This window comes from Acanthochromis polyacanthus, chromosome 3 (assembly GCF_021347895.1).
Source record: "Acanthochromis polyacanthus isolate Apoly-LR-REF ecotype Palm Island chromosome 3, KAUST_Apoly_ChrSc, whole genome shotgun sequence".
NCBI lineage: Eukaryota > Metazoa > Chordata > Actinopteri > Pomacentridae > Acanthochromis > Acanthochromis polyacanthus.
The window spans coordinates 29,337,554-29,361,616 of record NC_067115.1 but is presented as its reverse complement, the minus strand read 5'-3'; the positions used below and the strand labels follow the sequence as shown (position 1 = coordinate 29,361,616).

At 39.9% G+C, this 24,063-nt stretch overlaps 1 protein-coding gene across 1 annotated transcript in view; it reads right to left on the bottom strand.

Moving 5' to 3' along the window:
• The window catches only part of sh3gl2a (SH3 domain containing GRB2 like 2a, endophilin A1), a 54,336-nt gene that overhangs the window by 6,845 nt on the left and 23,428 nt on the right, over positions 1 to 24,063 (bottom strand). Inside the window, 7 exon segments of the mRNA XM_051945600.1 lie at positions 258 to 400; positions 503 to 606; positions 4,002 to 4,160; positions 4,250 to 4,383; positions 5,099 to 5,242; positions 6,685 to 6,757; positions 7,283 to 7,351. Coding sequence (XP_051801560.1) covers positions 258 to 400; positions 503 to 606; positions 4,002 to 4,160; positions 4,250 to 4,383; positions 5,099 to 5,242; positions 6,685 to 6,757; positions 7,283 to 7,351 — 826 coding nt within the window.

Sequence of the window (24,063 nt, the reverse complement as noted above, 5' to 3'; positions counted from 1 at the left end):
TTTGTTTTTGTACCTATCCACAGCAAGTACTTTTTGTCTATTTGAGAATTTACAGTAAAAATTAAAAACCAAGAGTGTTAACAGAAAGAAATTCATAAATTAAAGAAACAAGCCAGAAACTATCCCATACTGGAAAAAAAAAAAAACTGCATCAAATCCACTTTTTTTCTGTCTCCAAATAAACTGAAACTAGTGAGATTTAGACCTACAGTGTTTATATAGAGCAGCAGGGCTAGTTTCTGGACGTGTTTCTGAACACTGAGCTTCGTTTTCCAGGCCTCACCTGGAGATCGGGGCGCTGTGGATGCCTCCATTGTGGTTCTCACTGATGGAGAAGTCCAGAGATGTACGTGGCTTTGGGGCGTACTCTTTCCTGGGTTTGTTAGAAGTCTCCCTTATCCTGCAAAGAGGAACACAAGAGCACGAAGACCGGGATTAACACGAACAGCATTCTGGCTCTGCTGCATCGGTAGCAATGGTTGAAACACTTCTACAAACTCACCGTTCGTCGATCTTACTGGAGAGCTGTGTGAGGATCTCAGCAGCCCGGCTGTGATACTCCACCTGAGCGTGGACCAATGCAGCCAGCTGGCTCACCTGTTCAATCTGTTGAAACCCACAGAAGAAGCACAGGATCTACTAAACATCGACACGAGGATTCACAAACCTGTACTGTAAGCTTCAGCCATTCAAATCTGGGAGGCAATATTATTGGTAACTCATTCATGAATTTATTGCCAATTAATCATTTCATTTAGAAATCTCATTTTAAAATGTAGGATCTCTAGAGCAGTGTTTCTGCACTTTATACTAAGTTCAGACTATCAAATTCCCTAAAGCAGAGCTGTCAAACTCATCTTAGTTCAGGGGCCACATTCAGCCCAATTCGACCTCAAGTGACCAGTAAACTCATAACATAATAACCGATAAATGACATTTTTCATTTGTTTTAGTGCAAAAAGTACATCCTAAGAATATTCACATTTAATGAACTATCTTGTGCAAAACATCATAAATAACTTAAAATTTCTTAAGAAAAATAAGTTCAATTTCAACAAACATTATGCCTCAGTGTATCGTTTACACATTACAACTTCCAGATCACAGTTTATGCAAAGGTAAAAGACATTTACCTGCAGGTGGTATTTTATAACTTGTCAAGATCTAGAAATTATTTTAAATTTACATTCATTTCCACATCTGTGCAGTAATCCTGACCACCACACCATAAAAGTGGGAACTATTAAGGAAGAACTAAATGGAAAAAAGTGGATTTTGAGATAGGTAACATGCAAAACTGTGTAAGATGAGTGGCTAAAGGCATGCTTATTCCTTCAAACTACATCAGATTAGTGTAAAAAACTAATAAAAGGGTGAAACATAGTCTCTGGGTCTGAGGCTATGTCCAGTAAAGCTAATGTTAAAATGCCTTCAACCTGCATTCTCCCCAACAGCCAGCAGGGGGCGACTTGCCAGTTTGCAAAAAAGTAGTTTGATTTTTATTACAATCTATGAGAAAATGACCTTATTTTTGACTAGACTAGTTACCTCAGTAAGCTTGTTAGAGATGCATTCAGGGTCTCAATACTACTTTCAAGTCTCCTTTAATACATTGGTTGTTTATTTTCTACATTAAGGTCCAGATTACAGTCAAAGAGCCGACAAACAGTGGACGCTCCATGTGGCTACTCTGTGATGGACAGGCTTAGTGTGCATAGTGTGTTTGAGTTTTACATCAGATCCACCCGTCACTCCCTGATTAAAAAAAAAAACAAACAAACAAGACGGCAGGGGCTCCAGATTGCAACCAAAATGGTGCATTTTTGACCTTATTTTGACAGTGTGCCAGTTAAACCTTCATGTGAGTGTGTCATGATCTTGAAGCTGTTTTGGCTTCTCTCTAACTGGAACATGCAGCTGCTGTGTTAACCACAGTGGCGAAAAGTAGAACTTTTATAACATCATTGGCTCTAACAGTGTGTTCCTGTGTCTGTTGCTGTGTGTTATAAAAGATAAAATGAGCTGTAGCTGATTATTTAAAAAGAAAATGAGGGAAGAAGAGACGGAGATGGAGCGGTCCCACCTCAGAATCACTTGATGAAAAAAACAGTTCATTCAATGACGATGGTTAATGCAGAAACAGGGCCACAAAATTAAATCACAATGATAATTTTAGCTTCCTATAATGACACGAACACAGTCAGCTGCGGTATGTACATTAAAAAATGAGGCCTTCTTGTAAAATATGCACCTTAAAGAGCTATTTTTTCTGCTCATATAAAACCACTCAGACAAAGAAAAAAATCACTCGGTTTCATCTTGAACAGATCTGATATTAACATGCCTATTTGACTAATTTAATGTACTTTGTGGTCAAACACCTGTCAGAGCACACCACAGTCAGCAGGCTGCACTGTGATGCGTTAGGGAACATCGGTAAATGTAGTATTTAATGATAAGATGTTCAGTAAGTGAGTCTTTCTCCTTTGAAAAGGTGGAAGAAAGTACTCAGTGAAAAAAATTATTTGGAATCCTGGATGGTGACAAAAAATCCCAAACTCAAGGTCAGTTTCAAGTCTTTTGGGGTAGGGGTGTCAAACATGCGGCCACAGACTAAAACTGGTCCCCCAGATTGTCCAATTCAGTCCATGGCACGACTTTGTAAAGTGTATAAGTTAAAGAGAAGACATTCACTGCAAATTTGTAAAACTATAATTTTAAAATAATTTCTCGACCATGACAAGTTGTTTTGATCATAAAGTAAAATGCTAGTGTTCATTGTTCTTTTGTCGTTTTGTGTCTCTTTTTGTAATATTTTGCATTGTTTTTGTTGCATTTTGTCTTTGTTGTCTGACTTTTGTCATTTTGTGTTTCTCATTTTTGTCATTTTGTGTTCTTTCTTGTCTCGCTTGTGTTTTTGTCTGATTTTTTGCCATTTTGGTGTTTTGCTTTATTCGTTGTTTTATGCATCCTTTTTTGTCTCGCTTGTGTGTCTATTTTTATGCTGGTTTGTTCTCACTTTTGTCATTTTTGCCTTGTTTTGTCATTTGTGTAGTTTTTTTGTTTCGTTTGAATCATTTTTTCATTTTTTTGTGGCTTTGTAACTTTTTGTCAAATTTTTGTCTCTTTTGTTAGTTTCAAGTCCTTTGTCACATTTTTTTGTCATTTTGTGACTCATTTCTGAATATTTTATCTTGTTTTTGGCTTTTTTTGTCTGACTTTTGTGCTGATCATGAAGTAAAATACTATATTGCTCAGATTCAGATACCTGCCTTTATAGACACTCTGTGATCTGTAAGTTGTAATGTGTAAATGATAAACTGAGGCATAGTATTGTTGAAATTAAATTTATTTTTCTTAAGAAATTTCAGGTTGTTCATAATATTTTGTAAAAAGATGATTCCTTAAATGTGAACTTTTTTGCACTAAAAAAAAAGGAAAGATTTGGAGTTGTGGTTCTGTATAGGTTTTTATATTGGCCCACTTGAGATCAAATTGGGCTGAATTCTGAACTAAGATGAGTTTGACACCCCTGCTTTAGGGTATTTTATAGTCCTGAGCTCAATATAAAGTGCATAAACACTGCTTAGGGGTGACTGTAAATAAACTGGAGCAACATCTGGAACCACTGTAGATGTGAAAGTGTCTAAAATTGCATCCTAAGCTGGTTCCTGTTTGAATAAGAGTCACATAATGATAGCTATGGATGCCACTGAGGCAGGCTGATGCTCATAAGGGTTTCATTTTTGTATTTTCAATTTGGTACATAAATGTTTTTCTCCAGCAGCAGTAATACAGGGGGCTTCGACTACATCACGAGCCATGACCCCAATTTATTGGCACAGTTTGAGGTGCACAAAAGGGTAATGGAAAGAGATGTAGTGACACCAAGAGAGGAAAGTTTGAGATGATGAAATAAATAAAGACTATTGAGGGAACTAGAAAATTGTTTGAGACTGAGCCACTACTCATGAACACCGAGCAGGAAGGCAGATCCTTACATCACTCTCCAGCAGGTTGAACATGCTCTGCTCAGCAATCTCCTTTGAGTCGTCAAACTTCTCGAGTGCCTGTTTGATCTCATCGTCTGTCACTTTGCCCTGACGCTTCTTCTTGTAGTCAAAGTCCAGACGGCGACCCTCCATCTTCTTCAGGTGATGCTGCAAAAGACAAACAGTAGTCTGAACCCTTGAACCGGGGATGACTTCAGATCCCCTTGTCGTTGTGTGTTAAAGCTCTGCACTCGTACCTGAATCTCCTTCAGATCTTTTTCATGGAGGTTCTGCAGTGGATCAATGAAGTTCTGCTTCACCTCCATGTCCAGAGCGTCCTTCACCTCTCCGAGCTCACGCATGGCTTCTCCAGCATCGATCAGAGCAAGGCCTGGGAAAATTACACTCACATTTAGACCATAAATAACTTGAATGATGTATTTTAATGCCATCCATCCATCCATCCGTCTGTTATCTATCCATCGCTTAATCCTCATTAGGGTCGCTTGGGGCTGGAGTCTATCCCAGCTGACTTAGACTGAAGGCAGGGGACACCCTGGACAGGTCACCAGCCTATCACAGGGCTACACACAGGAACAAACAATCACACTCACATTCACACCTACGGACAATTTAGAGCTACCAATTCACCTCAACATTTTTTTGGACTGGGGGAGGAAGCCACGCATGCACAGGGAGAACATGCAAACTCCATGCAGAAAAATCCCAGGAAGGCCAGGACGCAAAACGGTGATCTTCTATCTGTGAGGCGACAGTGCTAACCACCAAGAAACTGCAGCCCCATTTCAATGCCAGCGTGTAGAAAAGAAAACGTCTCAATATTTCATAGGTGTCCTTCTCAGTTATAGCATCTCATTAGAATCTACTGCAGATTTTGAAGACACAGGCTTCGCTCTCATATCATTTTAATACCTTCACTTGTGAAGTAAATAACTAACCGCTGCCATCTCGTCTCCAAAACAGGCTCATACATTTTTCATGACATTGTTACTGCGTCCTTGAGGGACTGAAATTATTCCACTTTGTTCTTGTGAAGCCTACAAAAAATAGTTTGTGCTTGTCAGACTTTCTGCGCTGCAGCTCACCAAAGCCAGACTCCTCGCCAAGCTCCCTGCCAAACCTCTGCATGGACTCTCCCAGGATGGCCTCAGTCTGCGTGTAGCCGGGGCCCTTCTCCTGACCCCGGATGCGTGACATGGAGTTCATCATGCTCATCTTGGCTCTGGTAGCTGTGAAGACAAAGCACTAATGAATTCAAAAACACCCTGGGGCAAATGTTTGAGTGCTGTTTAAATTTGCAGGCCAAAGACACCAGAATCAGATCTAATCAAAATGCCTCATTGTGGTTTGTTGCAATTTATTTGGAGTTTATTCAATTTGAGGATCATTGTGAGCACAATCAGACCCACTGTGGGAATTTGACAGGTTCAGACAAAATTCAGATGCACTCTTCAGAAAAAAATCTGAAGCATCCAGGAAAAACTGTTCAGGGTTTGAGGTGACGAGCAAACAGAAGGCCAGAAGGTAAGAGTCAGTATGCATCAACAAAATCAGCTTAGTTGCTGAGCAAACCTTCATTTATGGAGCAATTTTGGAAATTACAAGAATTGTAAGTATTTAAAGAAGCAAAAGCACAACAATTTTACTATTAATCATATTTTACTGTGACTGTTAACATTTATTATGTATTTATTCCTGGATATATTTCAACATCAGAACACATCACAGTGAGGCAAATAGATGCTATTTCAGTTACTGTGTTCATTTAACTACAGATCTCATGGAATGATAAATTTACACTGAAGAAATCTGTGGAACGAGCATCAAATTACTGTGACACAACTGTGAATTTCTTCAACTGTTGACATACTTTTACTGTCATTTTTATTTAATGAATGTAAGAAAAAGAAAAAAAAATCAACAGTAACAGCGGCCTGCGCAACAAATGAGGTCAGGAGTTGTCAGCTGATGATGGCTCAGTTTGATAAATTCTCTTTAAACTCAGTGGCGACACTCAGCAGCGACGGGCTCCTCCAAGAAACTGACAAAAGATGTAAAAATAAAGCTGACTGACGCCTAGAAAAGCAAAGCACGGCTGTAACAAGATACCAAAATGCTTCCAGCTGGCACTTTACACTGTCTGAAGTGACTTTAAACCTCATTACAAGAGCCAGTCACTGTTCAAAATTAGCTCTTTGCCATAGCCACCAGTGGTATGCTACTGGCATGTTTGGGGACACCTGGACAACTCACACTTTTTTCATGTGCTAACATAATTGCACAAGGGTTTTCTAATCATCAATGAGCCTTTCAGCACCATTAGCTAACACAATGTAGCATTAGAACACAGGAGTGATGGTTGCTGGAAATGTTCCTCTGTACCCCGATGGAGATATTCCATTAAAAATCAGCCGTTTCCAGCTAGAACAATCATTTAGCACATTAATAATGTCTAGACTGTATCTATGATTAATTTAATGTTATCTTCATTGAAAAAATAGCTGCTTTTCTTTCAAAAATGAGGACATTTCTATGTGACACCAACTTTTAAACAGTACTGTACTGTACATAGCATTGAAAACAGTAATAAGACAGTGGACGGCTTTGTTTTTTAATAGTTTACTTTTCTGGGAGACAAAAGAAATCAGAAGAAATAACCTGGCTTATATACCTGGGTTTGGCTGCAGATACTCGGTGGTCTTGGTCATGATGTCCAGCACTGCTCGAGCAGTGACGTCCACCCTCTGTAAAACCAGCGACAAGAAAAAGCGTGATTAATGGATTTTAAACCTGCATCAAGCTGAGAATGAAAAGATAAGAGAAAGCGTTCTGCAGAATGGCGCCGAGAGTGAGAACAGCTCTGCCCCATCAACCACTCTTCCAAAATGTTAGTTCTGAATTAATTGTGTAAGATTTCTCTGGAGGGGAACACTGAACAGGGTGTTTGTGGCCTTTGAGAAGTTGGTTACACATGTCAGTAAACCTAATTGTCTGCATACAGGAAAGGTTTGCTATTTCCTGTTTTTTTCAGACCATTTTATCAAAAGAAACCTTTAATATGGCTCAGCAAAGGCAAATACCAAAAACTCCTCTATGGCAAAATCCTGTTCGTTTCGGGAAGAATATTTGTGCCTCAAAGCTAAATCAGTGGATTAATGACTAAACCTTAAACTGTATTTTGCAGTGTTTGAATGTGATTTTAACAATGACTACAGTCTAATCTAGCTATAATCCCTAGAGTAACTTGAGAAAACATAGTTCAGACTCGCCTTTTCCATTTCAGTAAAGTCCTCATCGAGCTTCGTTCCTTCTGCTCCTCCAACCTTCTCGCTCACTTTCTGCAAAAACAAGACAAAAACAAACATTTTATCAGCTCAACAAATGATTAAAATGCAAAATGCTGCAAATTTTACCATGCCAGCCATTCTCTATGTCAAAATAAAACGCTTATTTAAAAAAAAAAAAAAAAAAAGAATCTGCCAGAGACAAAAACAAAAAACATTCAGGTGTTGCACATGAAGTAAAATACAAATACAGCTAACAGATTTATGATGACAAAGTTTCCTTTTCAAACTGGTTTAAGGGCAAAAAGAGACGAATCAATGACATGACACGAATTACACAGATACTGATGTTTCCTGTTCTCTTTAGGAGTAGTGTGCTTCTCTGAACTGATTAGGAAAAACTCAAACAACAAAAGCATAGAAACCATCCTGCAGCAATCACCAGCACTCATCAGGCAACATCATCAGGGCTGTGTGGCTTCATCTCAGTGAGCTTCAGTGGAATAAACCTGATTAATATATTATTAATAATACTAAACACTTCTACAGGAACATAAATCTGCCTTTCTAACTGAGGAGCACTTAGAATTAAGCAGTGTCTACTTTGGAATCAATTGCAGGTTACAGCGTGTCTTTAAACAATTAGTCCAGGGTGTCAAACATGAGGCCCGTGGGCCAAAACCGGCCCTCCAGAGGGTCCAATCCAGCCCACAGGACGACTGTGTAAAGGCAAAAATTACAGACAAGACATTAACTGTAATTTTAATTTGCAAAACAAATTCTAAGTAATTCTCGTAGACCATGACAAGTTGTTTGATCATAAAGTAAAATACTAGATTGCTCATTGTTTTGTTTGACATTTTGTGTCCCATATTCGTAAAAAAATTGTGTCTGACTTTTGTCATTTGTTTTCATGTTTTGTGTTTTGGTTTCTTGTTTTGTCATCTGCTGTTCACACTTTTGTCATCTTTTTGGTAGCTCGTTTGGGGTGTTTTCTTATTTTTGCTCGCTTTGTAACTTTTGTCAAATTTTTGGTCATTCTTTGTTTCTCCCTTTTGTCCGTTTGTGTCTCATTTTTGCCATTTCATGTCCCAATTTTCGAAATATTTTTTTCCTTTTGCAGCCGATATGATGTTTTCTGTCAGCTTATATAATAAGAACCCACACACACATGAAGACACAGATAAACTCCACATTACTGAAAGACTTATTTTCCCTCAGATCAGACCCCTACTTCCTGCCTTTTTAAATTTCACTATCAAGCTTCACTGCTCAGGCAAAATGGCTTCTGCATCTCGTCTCAGCGATATTCGTGTGATGCAGCTAGCCAGTGGAGTTCAAGAAGTACGAGCATCTCAAGTGTTTGGGCATTCAAAGCTTCAGACACGGCACAGATCCACATGCACAGACATAAACACGGCAATAGTCGCTCACTCTGTCTGCTGATAACAGCTGCAGCTCTGCCACCATCCAGCTCCAGTCTGTGATATAACCGGACGCCTTGAGGGGGGCAGCATTCTGACACAATGAGGCCAGACAGCCCTCAGAGGGCGGACCGAGGGAGGAGGAAAGGCATTCAGGACTTGTTTTTTCACTTGATTCACGCTCAGAGTACTTTACAAAGAGATCCAGCAGGAAGAAGGGACATCAGAAAGCGTGACCAAAGAAACCACGAAAGCTAAGGTCAGCAGGGATGAATTCTTTTCCTTCGAGCAACAAAACGGAAAAAATCATACATGATTCTTGGACTGAACGAGTGAAGGTTACATTTCTGGTTCCTGGACATCTTTGCAAACCTAAATATTTTGAGTTAATGAGTAAAAATGAGATGCTACACTGCTGTTCATAAGTATAAGTGTCCTTAATTTTGAAAGAAAAGCAGTTTCTTTTCAATGAAGATCAACATTAAATTAATGAGAAATCCAGTCGAGACATTGCTAATATCTAGACTGAATAAGACATTAACAATAAGGAAAATATCTACAAGAATATTGGGACTTTTTCTGTGAATCCACCAGCATTTTTCATGCTGAATATATGGCAATAAACTGAATTAAATCATTTATATAGGAAGCCTTTCAAGCATCTTCTTCAGTGTCAGTCATCCAGCAGACCTGGGATGCTTACATGTGAAGTTTTTACATAAAGGTTTGTAAAATCAGAAGTAAGCAGGTCCAAAACAGCAACCACAGGAAGGGATTAAGCTCTAGTGTAAGCCTTTTCTCTAGATTCAAGGATAAGCTCTACACATTACTTATCCTGCTATGGCGCATTGTATTTACTGGCTGCTGTTGTGTTGATGCATGAATTCAGAGTGGCACATTTATCCTCTTTCTGTGGCCTCAAAACTGTGAAGAACGGCGCCAAGCTGCTCACTAGAGTAGCACAAAACAAGAAAACACAAGGCTTGATAAATTCTAATTGTTTTCTAAGCTTCACTCGCACACGTTCAGCCCGGTGTGGACGTAAACACTAATCATCATCTTGGGTCAGAACATTGAGCTAGATTCTGTCTATAGAGAGAGAAGATAATTGGCAAAATCCTGCAGAACCACCAAAACAGTGACAATATCATTATGCACAGCTAAATATTCTGAGCCCACACACTGACAAGATTAAAGCGCAAAAAAGCACTCATCTTCTGTCTTTGATCTTATCCTTTTATTTTGTTGTCAGCGCCGATGACTCATTAAAGTCCATGTTAAACTGCGCTGAGTAGAGAATACTAGTTTCTATATAAAACCATGGCCTACAGTATATTTGTGTATAAAGTCTAACAGCATTTGTACACCTGAAATCAGATGACAGCTGCCTTTATACAGTGCCCAGTGGGAAGCAGTTCTGTATGTAATACATGAACTCCAGAGGTGTCACCACAGCTGGGGCTCATACGTACACGAATCATATATGGTACAGTCAGAGCCTCTCAACTGACAGTGTGGTGATGATCCTGAAGCTACCTGCTGGAGTCTGAACATAAAGTGCAACAGAACAAAGAAAACGATGCGGGAGAAAGAGGAAGTCACAGATGCCGAGACACACGACACTCGATAAGATAGGCATGCTCAGGTACCCGTCTCCATGGTAACCAGCTGAAGAAGATGCAAGGACGTCGTAGTGACGTGTAGGTGAAGCTAACGGCAGGAAACGGGGTTGGCCGTTGGACTCTTTTCGTGTGCTTTTGCGTCGCTGTCAGAATATTGAGCTTTCGTAAGTGGGATCAGAACAGACTTTGCCACGATGACTCACGGAGCAGCAATCCTCAGAAAGTCTTACGCTGCATAAACTGCTGTCACGGGCTTAGCCTTATAAACCTCGCTGCTCTCTCTGTCCACAGATCAGCCCTACGTGTTTTACCACCAGAAACATACACTACTGTTCAAAAGTTTGGAGTCACCCAGGCAATTTCATGTTTTCCCATGAAATCTCACACTTTTATTCATGTGCTAACAAAACTGCACAAGGTTTTCTAATCATCAATTAGCCTTTCAACACCATTAGCTAACACAATGTAGCATTAGAACACAGGAGTGATGGTTGCTGGAAATGTTCCTCTGTACTCCTATGTAGTTATTCCACTAAAATCAGCTGTTTCCAGCTAGAATAGTCATTTAGTAACATTAACAATGTCTAGACTGGATTTCTGATTCATTTCATGTCATCTTCATTTAAAAAAAAACTGCTTCTCTTTCAAAAATAAGCATGGTTCTAAGTGACCTCAAACGTTTTAACAGTAGTGTATGTCCGCATGATGCACAAGTTGTAATTAAAGTTATAAGAATTAAGGAAGAAAATAGCACACACCTGCTGCTACAGATACTTTCCTGTGTCACTTATCACTCCTTCATTCCATTTCCCACGGTTATCCACAATTCTTTCATCTTTTGTTATGCGTTACTGTCTGCCAGACATCCCTCTTGCTTTTGTTGTCAGACCTTTGCTATTTGCAACTGCTTGTCAGACTTCTCGATTCAATTACTCTTTGTTCTTTTTGTTTGGTCCTCTGTCACTGATTAGCAACTATAAGCACCACTATTCACCCTTATGCTTACATATGACCTCCTCCCTACTCTCTGACCATCCCTCTAAAATGTGGACTCTGTAAATGCTCTGGGTCGGCTTACCTTCACAGACTCATGCTCTGTGTTGGTAAGCCCACCGTATGCCGGAATACCAATGAACACCCAACTACAGAAAACGCTGAAGGACTAAGGGTGAAATTTCTTCAACAGAATTTCAGCACTGATTTACCGTCTGATCCCCATTGCAAGCCAAAGAAGCCACACTCTTCGAAGGCTCTACTTTCACCCATAACGTATTTGTGTGTTTGAATCCACATGACTTATTTGGCTTACAGATACAGGGAGGCAGAGCAGTCACAGTCAGTAGAAAGAAGTTATTTCTTCAGCGAAATGGATGAAAAACAACTCAGTCAAGCAGCGTCTATAGGGACCTGAGTACGGCTCTGCAGGGGAAGAGCAGCTGAATGAATAAAAATGAGCTGTTGGTGGCTGTTAAGTGGAGCGACTTTGCTCTAGCTGCTGTCGATGCACGTTCAACCCCCAGGCGCTTGCAAAGTCAGTCTACGCTGTGCATTGACGGCTGCGGGGTTGAAGACACTGAGTGCAGCGGCGGAAGGAGGCCACACACCAGGACGTCCTCACATTAAACGACTATATATAGCATGTCGCAGCCGATAGCCGAGGGAGTGATGATTGATTCCGCTACTCCCACTGACTTACTGCTCCACATGTAAATGTGATGCAAGCCAACAGTCTCACCTAATGGCCAGGAAGCCAGTGATTTCAAACCTCCCCGGGGGAACCAGCAACGTCACTGTGCATTTACACACAACTGCTTCCTTTTGTACCTCTAATGTGTCTCTCATTCAGCCTCTTCCTCACCCAGCACTCCCTCTCAGCCCTCCTTCTCCTCTCTCTCTCCATCTCCTTGCAGGGGAAGGACACGACAAGGTGAGCTGAGCAGCAGCATCGGCACTGTGAACTGAACCTTAAAGAGATCCATAAATTGTGCAGTTGGCCGGCGAGAAAAAACAGTAGTGACGTGGGTGATATGTAACCTGTGATGTCACAGAACGCAACGTCACGCACACTTGTGGTGGTGAAGACCGCCGTGAAGGATGCATGTGAGTGGAGGCAACGCAGAGACCTAGTTTCAATGCGCATCTCTGAAAAGGCTGTTCCTACTACACGGTGAACATCATAATTCAAGAGAGATACATTGAACCCTGTAAAAACATGCTGCTTTGGATAAACATTTATGCCTAGTACACTTTTTTTTGCATGAAAATTTAATTAGCTTCTGAGAAAATTCTGTAAATCCCTTCTGTTCTCTGACCTTAATTGAAAAGAATCCATGAATATTTGTTCATCTTTAACTATGGGGTGCAAGAAATCTCCCATTTCACTGAAAAGTCAGCTTCTAGTTTACACTACTGTTCAAAAGTCTGGGGTCACTTAGAAATGTCCTTATTTTTGAAAGAAAGCATTTTTTCAATGAAGATAACATTAAATAAATCAGAAATACAGTCTAGACATTGTTAATGTGGTAAATGACTATTCTAGATGGAAACAGATGATATTTAATGGAATATCTCCATAGAGGTAGAGAGGAACATTTCCAGCGACCATCACTCCTGTGTTCTAATGCCACATTGTGTTAGCTAATGGTGTTGAAAGGCTAAATGATGATTAGAAAACCCTTGTGCAGTGATGTTAGCACATGAATAAAAGTGTGAGTTTTAATGAAAAACATGAAACTTTTGAACGGTAGTGTACGCGTAGTGGAGGTTTCAAGTTTCAGGAATGCTCTTGTGTAAGTTTCATACTGAACACTGACTGACTTACAAACTAGTTGTTAAAAATCGTGCTTGTGGGTGCACTGAGTGTCCAACTGAGATTTAAAGATGAGCACAGACGCTCAGCAGGTGAAGCCAAAGTCTGCTCAGAAATCAGCCTGCACAGCAAAGGTGGAGTAAAGATCAGAACAAGAAAAGCATTCAGAGAGCGCAGTACTTCACCAAGGCTGCTCAGTTTTTCTATCATTTCTGAGGGCAGAAAAAATTCATGGTAGAAGTCAATATCAACGTAGAATTGTCAATTTAATATTGATGTACCCACAAACATAATGACCTTGCACTGACCACAGGCATGTGTTAGGCATGTTTACATTATGTTTGGATATCGTGATCTAAATATGTAGCGGGTGGGGGGAATTGATAGGACTTGGAAACACCTCCACAATTTAATCAATTGTTCCTTGAATCATTTTCGATGGATAAATCCCAGTAAGTCCAAAGCGATGGATTTGTAGCAGGATCACAATCATGTGATCATCAGCAGGCAGCTGACGTAGTGTTCACTTGTTGTCATAGTTACAGTGAAACCGTGCTGCTATCTCACAATGATACAGAAATCTTTAACAAATCCATGGATCCAGACTATAAGTTGCATCGCTGCCAAAATCTAATCACTTGGTCCTTGTGTCATTTTTGACCTTTCGTGAAAATTTCATCCAAATCTGTTTGTTTGTGTTTGAGTAATGTGGCGCACAGACAGATGGACAGACAGATGGACAAACATCAATTGTCACATAACTTTGCCATGTTCCTTGGCGGATTTAAAACAACATGTTTTAAATGGAGGCAGACACTAAACTGACCTGAGCAGGCAGAATAATGGAGAAGTTCAAATTCTGACCTGATGGTGGCACTGCACAGAAGTTTAAGGAATTTGAACAATTATCGCCTGTCATCCTGAGGGACACTTGGACCACATTTCACGCCAATACATCCAACAATTAACTCAGAACCAATAAAGTCACTCATGGTGGCACTAGAGCAAAGGTCAGCAGATCAAAGTGAGAGAAATTCATCCTCTGGGTATGAATGAGTGAATTTTTCTAGGAATTTATAAAAACCCTCTCCACGGTGGATCAGTCACAAATGTTAAGCAGAAAAGACGGAACAAAAATACTAACTGACACCTAGATAACCTTCAGGCCTGGTTCACGTAACACTTTTGATCCTCACTCTCCATTTTTTTTTTTTTCTGGCTGCTTAACACCCAGGTGAACCCGATCAGATTAAATATGCTTACTGGAAGAGAGAAAAAAAACACTGAGAGATTCTGCCAAAGGCAGCGAGATGTCCTCCTTTGCCTTCCTAAAATCTCTTGCATCATCATCGGGGTCAGACAGCAGAGTGTCCCGACACGCTCTCCCGATGGATCTGTTAAAGGTCCGTCTACTCTCTAAGAGCCTGCAGTGACAGCAGCAAGGTGTAGTAAAGGTCAACCCCAGTGATGTAACGGGTCAACTTACAGTGTATTTACTGCTGAGAGAGATTCAACTCTCAGGTCGAGGACTTTACTTGAATGAAAAGTCATTTAACTCCAAACCGATCTAAATGCTACTGCTGAGGCCAGCTGACTTTTCCTTGTTCCTATTGTAAACTACTGTTACTTTTTCAATGTAATTTGTGTTTCTGCCACACAGCAAGACAGCATTTCCCATGCAGGATAATAAAGACTGAACTGAAGTGAAAAGGTTAGCTAACTGGTAAATAATAAATCAGCAAAACTAGCAACACTGAAACTGTAATTCAAATTTGTTAGCATAACCCTTTTATCTGGTAGAAGAAGAAGAAAATGGTGAATCACATAAAAGGATGGAATTAACATCAAACAGTTTTCCTAAAGAATGGGTAGAACAAAGTTATGTGCTCTCTTCCATTTTTCATATTTTCATAACATTGTCAGCATTGATTGAATGTCTTGCTCTACGTCATGTAACCTTATTATACATATTATCAAGATCAGACAAATTCTTTTTACTTTTTTCTTACTTTTTTCCATCAGTAAATTTGAATAAAAATTGTGCCGTTGATGTGCAAGCTGAGCCAATCAAGTCTTTGATAGTTTATTACCTATTGTTGATGAATATGGAGCAGAAAACTGTAAGGAGGGTTTATTTTTCAAAAATGTTGAAGCCCAAATGTCCTCTGATTCTGGAAGGATCCACTCACTGCGAGGACATGAGAGCGGTTTAAATTCTCTCATCTAACTCTCAGCAAGATGTCAAATAAGCATGTTTCCAAAAATGTTAGGCTATTCCTTTAAGAGTGAAAATATCCATTTAAAAGTGACCAGAGGGACACTGATGGATGTTGTAATTAGTACAGGATCCACTCTGTGATATTTAATCAGCAGTAACTATTCACCTTCAGGCCATCGGGCCATGTTTTCTTTTTGACGAGGAGCTGCTCACAGAGATTAATGAAAACACTCTTGGCGAACACAGCCCTGGAGTTTAAACACCAGGCTTTTACACCTGTGTAGGACAAGCTCAGCTAATACTATTAAAAGCCTGAGACACGCTCTGACATAGAAAGCAGTTGTTGTCGCTTTTAAACGGAAGTCCGGGATTAGATTTCGCTGCTCGCTGCAGAACACGGTGATCAATACGACAGCATCATGTTTGCACACGCAAGACTAAGGTTCTGATGTCGGCTTATTTTCTCTCTCATATTTCTACATGTGACGAATTTATTTGACATAATTTGCAGATTGGTTCAATCTATTTTTATACCCTCCAAAAGGACATGTGCAACTGTTTAAATACATTTACTATTAAGAATTTATTTAACTGTGTATATCAAAAAAGAACAAACAAAAAAAATTATGTTGTCATTTTCACATCAGTGCAAAAAACCCACTAAATCATCTCAGTCACTATTTTAAAGGACTGTTTGCACAGTAAAGAAAAAAAAATCTTCTATTGTAAATTTCTGGCAACTATGGTTGCCAGAAGAGCAGAACATTTTCTTCATTTATGGTGAAGAAATGTATTGATACTGTTGATTTTATGGTTACAAAAATGTGCTTCTTTCCATATTTTACTGTAAAAAGCTTGAACCTTTAGAAGAATTGAAATTTACATGAAAATACCTGTAAAATAAAGCTTGTGTGACCTAATATAAATATTAAAGCATTTTTACATTATCAGAACAACAGTTAGTGTATTCAACATTTAATATGTGCATTTTTAGCAATGACATGGTTATAGTTGTCATAAAAATTAAAGCTTTTGTCCATTAACACAAAAAACACATTGCGTTGTTCCTGTCATGCAGCAAGACAGTATTTCTCATGCAGGACGCTAAAGACTGAATTAAACTGAACAATGCAGCAAAAGTTGGTTAACTGGTAAATAATAAATCAGCATAACTAGCAACAATGAAACTTCTAATTCAAATTTGAAACACAGATTTTAACAGAAAAGGTGATGCTAACAGGTCAATGATGTCACAAATATGAGGAAGATTTGTTGGAAAAACAGGACTAATGTCTACAATTCACGCCAACAGTTAAAAAACTGATTAAAAGCTTCTCCAGTGTGAAGCATGAGTTCAGCATTTTATAGCAACTCTTGTAGAGAAAACTGGTCCCACCCTAATGCCTGTAATATGAAGCTACATTCAGCAACCGGTTAGCTTAGCTTAGAAAAAACACTGTAAATAGCAGAAAATGCTGCTTAACATGCTGTCAAAAGGTGACAAAGCCAGATAACACACATTCAAATTTTTATTTATGTGTTGGTTATTGTATGTGGCTATGTTTAGATAAAACCAGTCTCTATGCTAAGCGAGGCTAATTAGCTACTGGGTCATTCCAGAACTGGAGGACATTTGAGCTTCAAAATTTTAGAAAAATAAACCTTCTCTTCCAATTCTGGAATGACTTTTAGACTTTTAGAAGAAGACAAGACAAGAAAACAGCATTAGAAAACAAGCAGGCATTATGCTAACATTGACATTCAAAGATGCTCACAATGACACTATTAATATGTCAATATTAACCCTCATGTCGTCCTGCGGGTCAAAATTGACCCGATTTAAAGTTTGAAAATGTGGAAAAAAGTATGTATTTTCACAGTGAAACTTCTGTCAACATTTTTGGGAAATCTTTGAACATTTTTTGGTGAAAAAAAAAATGTAAAAATGTTTCTTTAAGAACATTCCCATGTCTGGTTGATTTTTATATGAATGTTTCTGAGGAAAATATTAGAAGTTTTACTGATACATATGAATCATTTCAGATATTTTTAGGATTTTTTGGAAGATTTTTACACATTTTTTGAAAATATTTACAAGAATATTCTTGCCAAATTTGGAGGATTTTTTTTTTTTTAATTAAACTTTCAAGGAATTATTGGAATTTTTTCCCTAAAGGTTTTGCAAATTATCAGAAATTTGGGGAATTTTTTACTGAATTTTTGGATTTTTTTTCAGATGAAGAAACAATATTTTTTGGTGCCTGTAAATGAGGACAACAGGAGGGTTAAGCATGTCTGATGTTTACTGTGGTCCTCAGTTTAGCGTCTCTGCATGCTAACATTTGCTAAATAGCACCAAGTTACAAACACAGCTCAAAGTGTCTCTTTAATACTCAATGCCTTTTGCACAAATAGAAATTCTGGCGCTTAAAAGAAAGTCATTAAAATTCTTCCTGAAGGGGGCTGAATGTCTACACACACTCTCACATCAATCCATCAAATAGGTGTTGACACATCTGACTGACAGACTGACACTGATACCCAAAGAGCTGTGCTGCTGGGTGGGTTAAAACCAGAATGACTTTTCATTTAATTCTGCTTTTACGCTCAGGATGTATCCAGTAATGCAGAGGTTTACTACATCGTCTGCTGCAACTGTCTCCTCATACCATCTTCTTTTTATTGAGAATTAAAAACAGTGCTATTAGCATTAGCATTAGTCACATGGCGCCCAATGTGAGGCGCACCAGGAGTGCTGCCGCCGCCGCCGCTACTCTCCTCCCCCTCTGCCTCCCACGCCTCCCCTCCTCCTTTCCTGCTCACTAGTCTAATCCTTGGTAGGGCACACGGAGGCCCCTGCTTTAAATATGCCCAGGGTGGAAGAGGGAGATTAAAAATGACAAGAGTGATTAGTGAAGCTATTAGGAGGACAGCCCCTGCTGCTGGACAATAACAGGAGGCTCTGACTCTTCCTGACAGCATTAAAACACCCTCTCCTCCTGATCCACCTACCTGCTCCCTTACTGCCCTTTTTTCTCTTCTGTGGGGACATTTTACAACGTGACAGAGGCACTTGGATCACACTTTTTCCAGTTGTTTAGCCTGTGTTTTCATGTTTTTTAAAGTCTTTGTCACCTAGTGTAGGTCAGAACAGAAAGCTTGGGTCAGTTGGGAATACGACAATGAAAAAATTGCATAACAATGCCCAAAAGATCTCAGTCTCGTGTCCTATTTTCCTTCATGTTAAGACGGTCGCTCTTGTTTTCTGCTTCTCTTTTCACCGCTGTCTCCACCATTTCCTCCTTTTCCTCTTCTCACCTCCAGATACCCTCAAGGCCTCACCGTTCTCATGCAGCTCTGCTCCCAGAACATTCACTGTTGGCACCATTGGACGGTGACTCAACAATATGTCTGACTGCATTCGCCTTAACGGAAACCCACACCGTAGCGGTTGAGCTATCTGAGGATACGACACCAGGAGGTCCTAACTGTGAACCTCTACCTTATTTAGAGGCAAATCTATAACCGTACCGTGTGTCCTGAGAAGAGATCTGTGCTCTCGTGGAATCGAGGACAATCCCGCTGTTATTCTTACATCATGGCCACGGCGGGGGTGGCTGGCTCTTGTTCCAACAACAGCTGTTTCAGGATGATAGTAATCACGCTGAACATCAAGGCCTGGGGTGACATTAGTGGGCAGAAAATTCAACAGTGCTGCCGGTGGTGATGTTTGCGAAACCACAAAAAGAAAAACAAGCAGAAGAGAAACAAGCAATGACAACAGCCATTACACCGCTTAGTCCCGTCAGTCTTTGTATGACAGGTAGGTGCCAGACTAATTGGACAAACACCCAGACGGGACGGAGTGCCAGATGTTTCCTTGTCCAAACTCATGCAGCATCAGTCCACTGGTTGGCCATGTTGCTTCACTAACCTCTATCCTCTGTGAGTGTGCGGCCCATAGCTATTATAATCTGATTTGTAAGCCTTTGCATGGCTCTTATGTAACAGCCGGGATGAGTCTGTAGCTGGGGAGATGTGTGCACACGCTCCCGTCCGTCCACGTAGCGCTCAAAAAACGAGGGGAAGAGGGTGAGGAAGGGGGAGAAGGGGGGAGGAGGAGGGTGAGAACCAGCTGGCACTGTGTGTGTGAGGAAAGCGTGCCAGAGTTTGTGAGCGCTGATGATGATGATGAGACAGAGATGGAGGATGAGGAGCAGCACACGCGACATGAATGATGACGAGCCTTTTGCTGAATTACACGAGATGGACTGAACATGAGTTACTGCTGTTTTATACGGCACTTTATTTTCATAATTTACGGCAAGATGTGTGTAGTGCAGGGAAATTAGTGAGAGTGGCACGTTTACTCCTTCATGGAACTGTACATGAGGAAATGAAACCATCATTTGTTGGAAATACGAACAATCCCCATCTGTTTCCATTATGAAGCATTCAACACTTTCAGTATTCTCTGGATGTCTGGCCAGGAATCATTTGAAGGTGTGAAAGACTCTTTTGGTTTTCACACACAAACATTTTCTAAGCAGTCCTCTTCTTGCTCTTTTGTTATTCTCACCTGTTTACTGAGAGTCTATTTTTGTCTCTTTTTTCTTTTCCTCTTAAGAGCCACAGACTCTCCCTCTGAACCATCATGTCTGCTGTACATTATGTACCAATAATATGGTCCCCAGGGTACAGGATTAAAATAGTTTACCTCCTACCTGAAAGGCACAAGTCAGAATAAGCTCCTGTTCACCTTCTTCTACTAATCCTAAATGCGGCATCCCCCAGGGTTCTACCTTAGAGCCCATTTTATTTTATATACATTTGCTGCTGTATGAGTACATGATCAATTGATTTCTTTGTTTTCATGTCATGCACACAAGCAACCCTCATAGATATAAAAGACACCAATACACCAGCATCCCAGTAATACATCCACATCATTCTGCTGCTCAGTCCTCAAACAAACAAGCTGCCTTTTATCCCAGGCCTGGCAAAGACTTCTGTCCAGACAAACGTTTCCCTTCTAAGACATAACTTAAGTTTTTTCATGGTCATCCAATCAAGAGAAATCAAAATAAACAGAGGACATTTTACTGAAAAGTTCCTTCCTTACATCTTTTTAAAACACAAATGGAACCTCATTCTCAACTTCATCGAAAATACACAGCAAACAAAGTCTGTCCTTCTGTCGAGAAGAATCTAACCTCCCAGTCTCTAATGGTAATGTTCCTGAGTGTAACTGTGCACACAGGTTCCACACTGTATCTGTCCTTTATAAGACAATAAGTTCGTAATTTTGCTTTATACCAAATATCAACAGACCATTGTTCTCTAAACCTAAGAAACATAATACTCCTCATCTCCTGAATACCACAGAATAACGACTTGTGAAAAATCAATAATTAATTGTTCAACTGAAACAAACATTTTAGCTCATTAGCCCAGGGGTGATGATTGAAGGTGTCCCAATTAAGTATCTTTTTAGTGATTCTCTGATGGGACATCTTTACCAGTCTATTCCAAAGGCGAAACACTTATGTCAGATGTTTGCAGGTTCCCATCTCATATCTCCAGTAATGGCCAAAACTGAGGTACATTTATGGACTCCCAGAAATGGTCAAACCGCTCGATGATCAGTCCCTCCAGGATTTCGCGGGCGTTTTTCGTGACTGTTGCGGCCGAAAATGCCTGAATTCGCGGCAGCTTTTCTAAAAAATTGCGATAAAAGTTGCTATGTTTTAAGCTTATTTGTTGAGATTGAATTGCAGGAGATAAGTGACAATTTCTAAAAAGCTGCATTTTTCCAGCTTGTAGAACATGTTTCAGGTAAATGGTTGTATTTATATAGCACTTTTATCCAAAGCGCTTTACATGATACGTCACATTCACCCATTGATGGCGGAAGCTGCCATGCAAGACGTTAACCACGACCCACCAGGAGCAATTAGGGGTTCGGCATCTTGCTCAGGGACACCTCGACGTGAGCTCGATGGGTCGAGGATCAAACCGGCAACCTTCCAGTTACAAGACGGCCACTCTACCCACTGAGCCATGCCACCCCTAATTGACAATAATGTAATTGACAATATTTATTCCAAAATTAATTATTTAACGTTCCAACCCATTTCCACAAAAGCTGGCACACCATGGTGGGAAAATAGCAGCAGCCAGATACTGGTTTAATATGACATGACCTAAATACGCAGGGGGCGACAGGAATTGATTGGGTCCTCACATCCTTTCTGGTTAGCGAGTCAAAGTATGTCCACCAGGTGGCGCTGCGACAAAGAGGGTATTTTGACCTCTTGATGTGATGAGGGTTGGACTCTGATCACACATATAAAGTTTCAGGCAGCTTGGAGCATGTACAGACTAGTTACACAGCATTTCCTGTGCCATGGTGAAATGTCAAAATTTCGGAGGCTGCCATTTCCACATCCTTAGACTTTTGGGGAGCATTTTGATAACTTTTGTGTACATCCTGGCCAAATTTGAGCTCTGCTGAAGTTACCCTGTTTGGGTTTATAGCTTTTGAAAATGTGCAAAAGTTGGTCCAAAATCATCCAAAATATGACATAATTCAAAATGGCTGACTTCCTGTTGTACTTCGGTTGTCATTCGTCTTGACAAGTTACATATATGTACCAGACTTCATAGCTGTAGGTGACACGTCGTGGCTTTAGTTCCTGTTGCGCTTTTGAGCCATTTTGGGACATACCTATGCAAATCCTACAAAATATCAAGTTTTTCACCGGTCCTGATGTGTGTGGCAACTTTCACCCATTTTCGAGCATTGTTAGGCCACCAAATTTGAGATTGTTTTGCCAGGAAAAAAATAAGAAAAGAAAAGAAAAAACCCATGGATTCAACAGGGTCTTCACACCATTCGGTGCTTGGACTGTAATAAAAGCTGCAAAAAATTTTTTATCTGTAAAAGGAGGAACTGACTGCTGCTTGTCACGGCATCGAAATGGAACCGCTTCATGACAACAATGAATGCTGCATAAAATATCACCTATTAGCATCATTACTGGTTAAATCTAAAATATTCCACTTTCATTCAGCACCAGCACAGGACCCTGAAACAATGATTGACAATATAAATGATATTCCATCCCCACATGGAGCGACTGATTCTCTCTCTCTCTCACACACACACGCACACACACACACACACACAGAGAAAACGTGAACACAAAAATAGACACACATGCTGTCTCCCTTCCTCTGTACATGATTGCCACTCTGCAATTTCCATTTCAAACGCCAGCGTGTTCTTCACAGGAGATAATGATAGAGCTCTGAGGCCCGCCGAGGACCCGACTCTTTCCAAACCACAACCGAACAGGAAAACACGTTAAATGTATACAGTAGACTAATAGTAATATCGTTTTAATGTTTACCCAGCAGTGCTGTGAGCTAAATCTGCGTGGGAGTAATGATGGTGCCGTCTTGGATAATGAACAGTGAAAATCAGTGTTGATGATAGTTATTAAAGCTCACTTTCAGACCGCTGCCTGCAGAGTGTGTGCATGACCACATCGTTTATCCTCAATACAGTTCACTTTATTAGGCATGAACACTTAACATTTCACCAGCTTTATCTATAATTAGTGACATTTTAGTCAGCTTTATTTTGAAGAGTCTTCCCAATTTTGAATCGTATCCAATCTGATCAACACTTCTAGAGAGGGTCATTTAACAGCAGGTGAGCTGCCTGTAGAGAATAAAATGAGAACATAGATCCACCCACACAAGCTGAGCGCATACAGTGCCATTAAAAAGTATTTGCCCCCTTTTCAAATTCCTATTTTTTTGCATATTGTCACCACTTTCGTGTTTAGGATCAACAAATGAATGTAAATATGAGACAAAGATAACCAAAATAAACACAAAATGCAGTCTTTAAATGATGATTTTATTTATTAAGGAAAAAAAAAATTTTAAAGCTGCCTGGCCCTGTGGGAAAAAGTAATTTCCCTAAACCTAATAACTGTTTGAAATCAAGCATTTTCTAGAACTGCCAATGAGTTTTCCACATCCCTGTGGAGATATTTTGGTCCACTCTTCTTTGCAGAAATGCTTCAATTCAGCAACACTGGAGGGTTTTCCAGCATGAACGGCTTTTTTAAGGTCACGCCACAGCATTTCCATCGGATTCAAGTCCATTTCATTTTGTTTTTTAAAGCCATTCAGTTAAATCATGATTTAACAAGGGGGACAATTATTTTTTCACCCAGGGCCAGGTAGGTTTGGATAGCTTTTTCACTTAAAACATGAAATCATCAATTAAAAACTGCATTTTTCCTTTTTTTGGGTTATTTTGGCTTAATATTTAAATTTTTTTGATGGTGTTAAACATTAAAGTGGGGAAAATACTGAAAAAATAAGGATTCAAGAAGGGGGCAAATACTTTTTCAAGGCACTGAAGTCTTGCATTATATGTGATCCAGTGGCATTTCTGATTGTGTCATTCATTTGGTCAGATGCATTAATTCTGGTGACAGCAGCTGTTTCTTATATCTGCTGCTCTACTGATTGATTTGTTGGTTTTCTATAATTTCAATCTCAGGGGAAACAGGTTCAGGAAAGATGAATGCAAGCGTTTCCCCACAGCACAGGCTGGTTTGTTTTTCTGAGGAGTTTGACCTTTTGCATAAATCACACATAAACACAATCACACA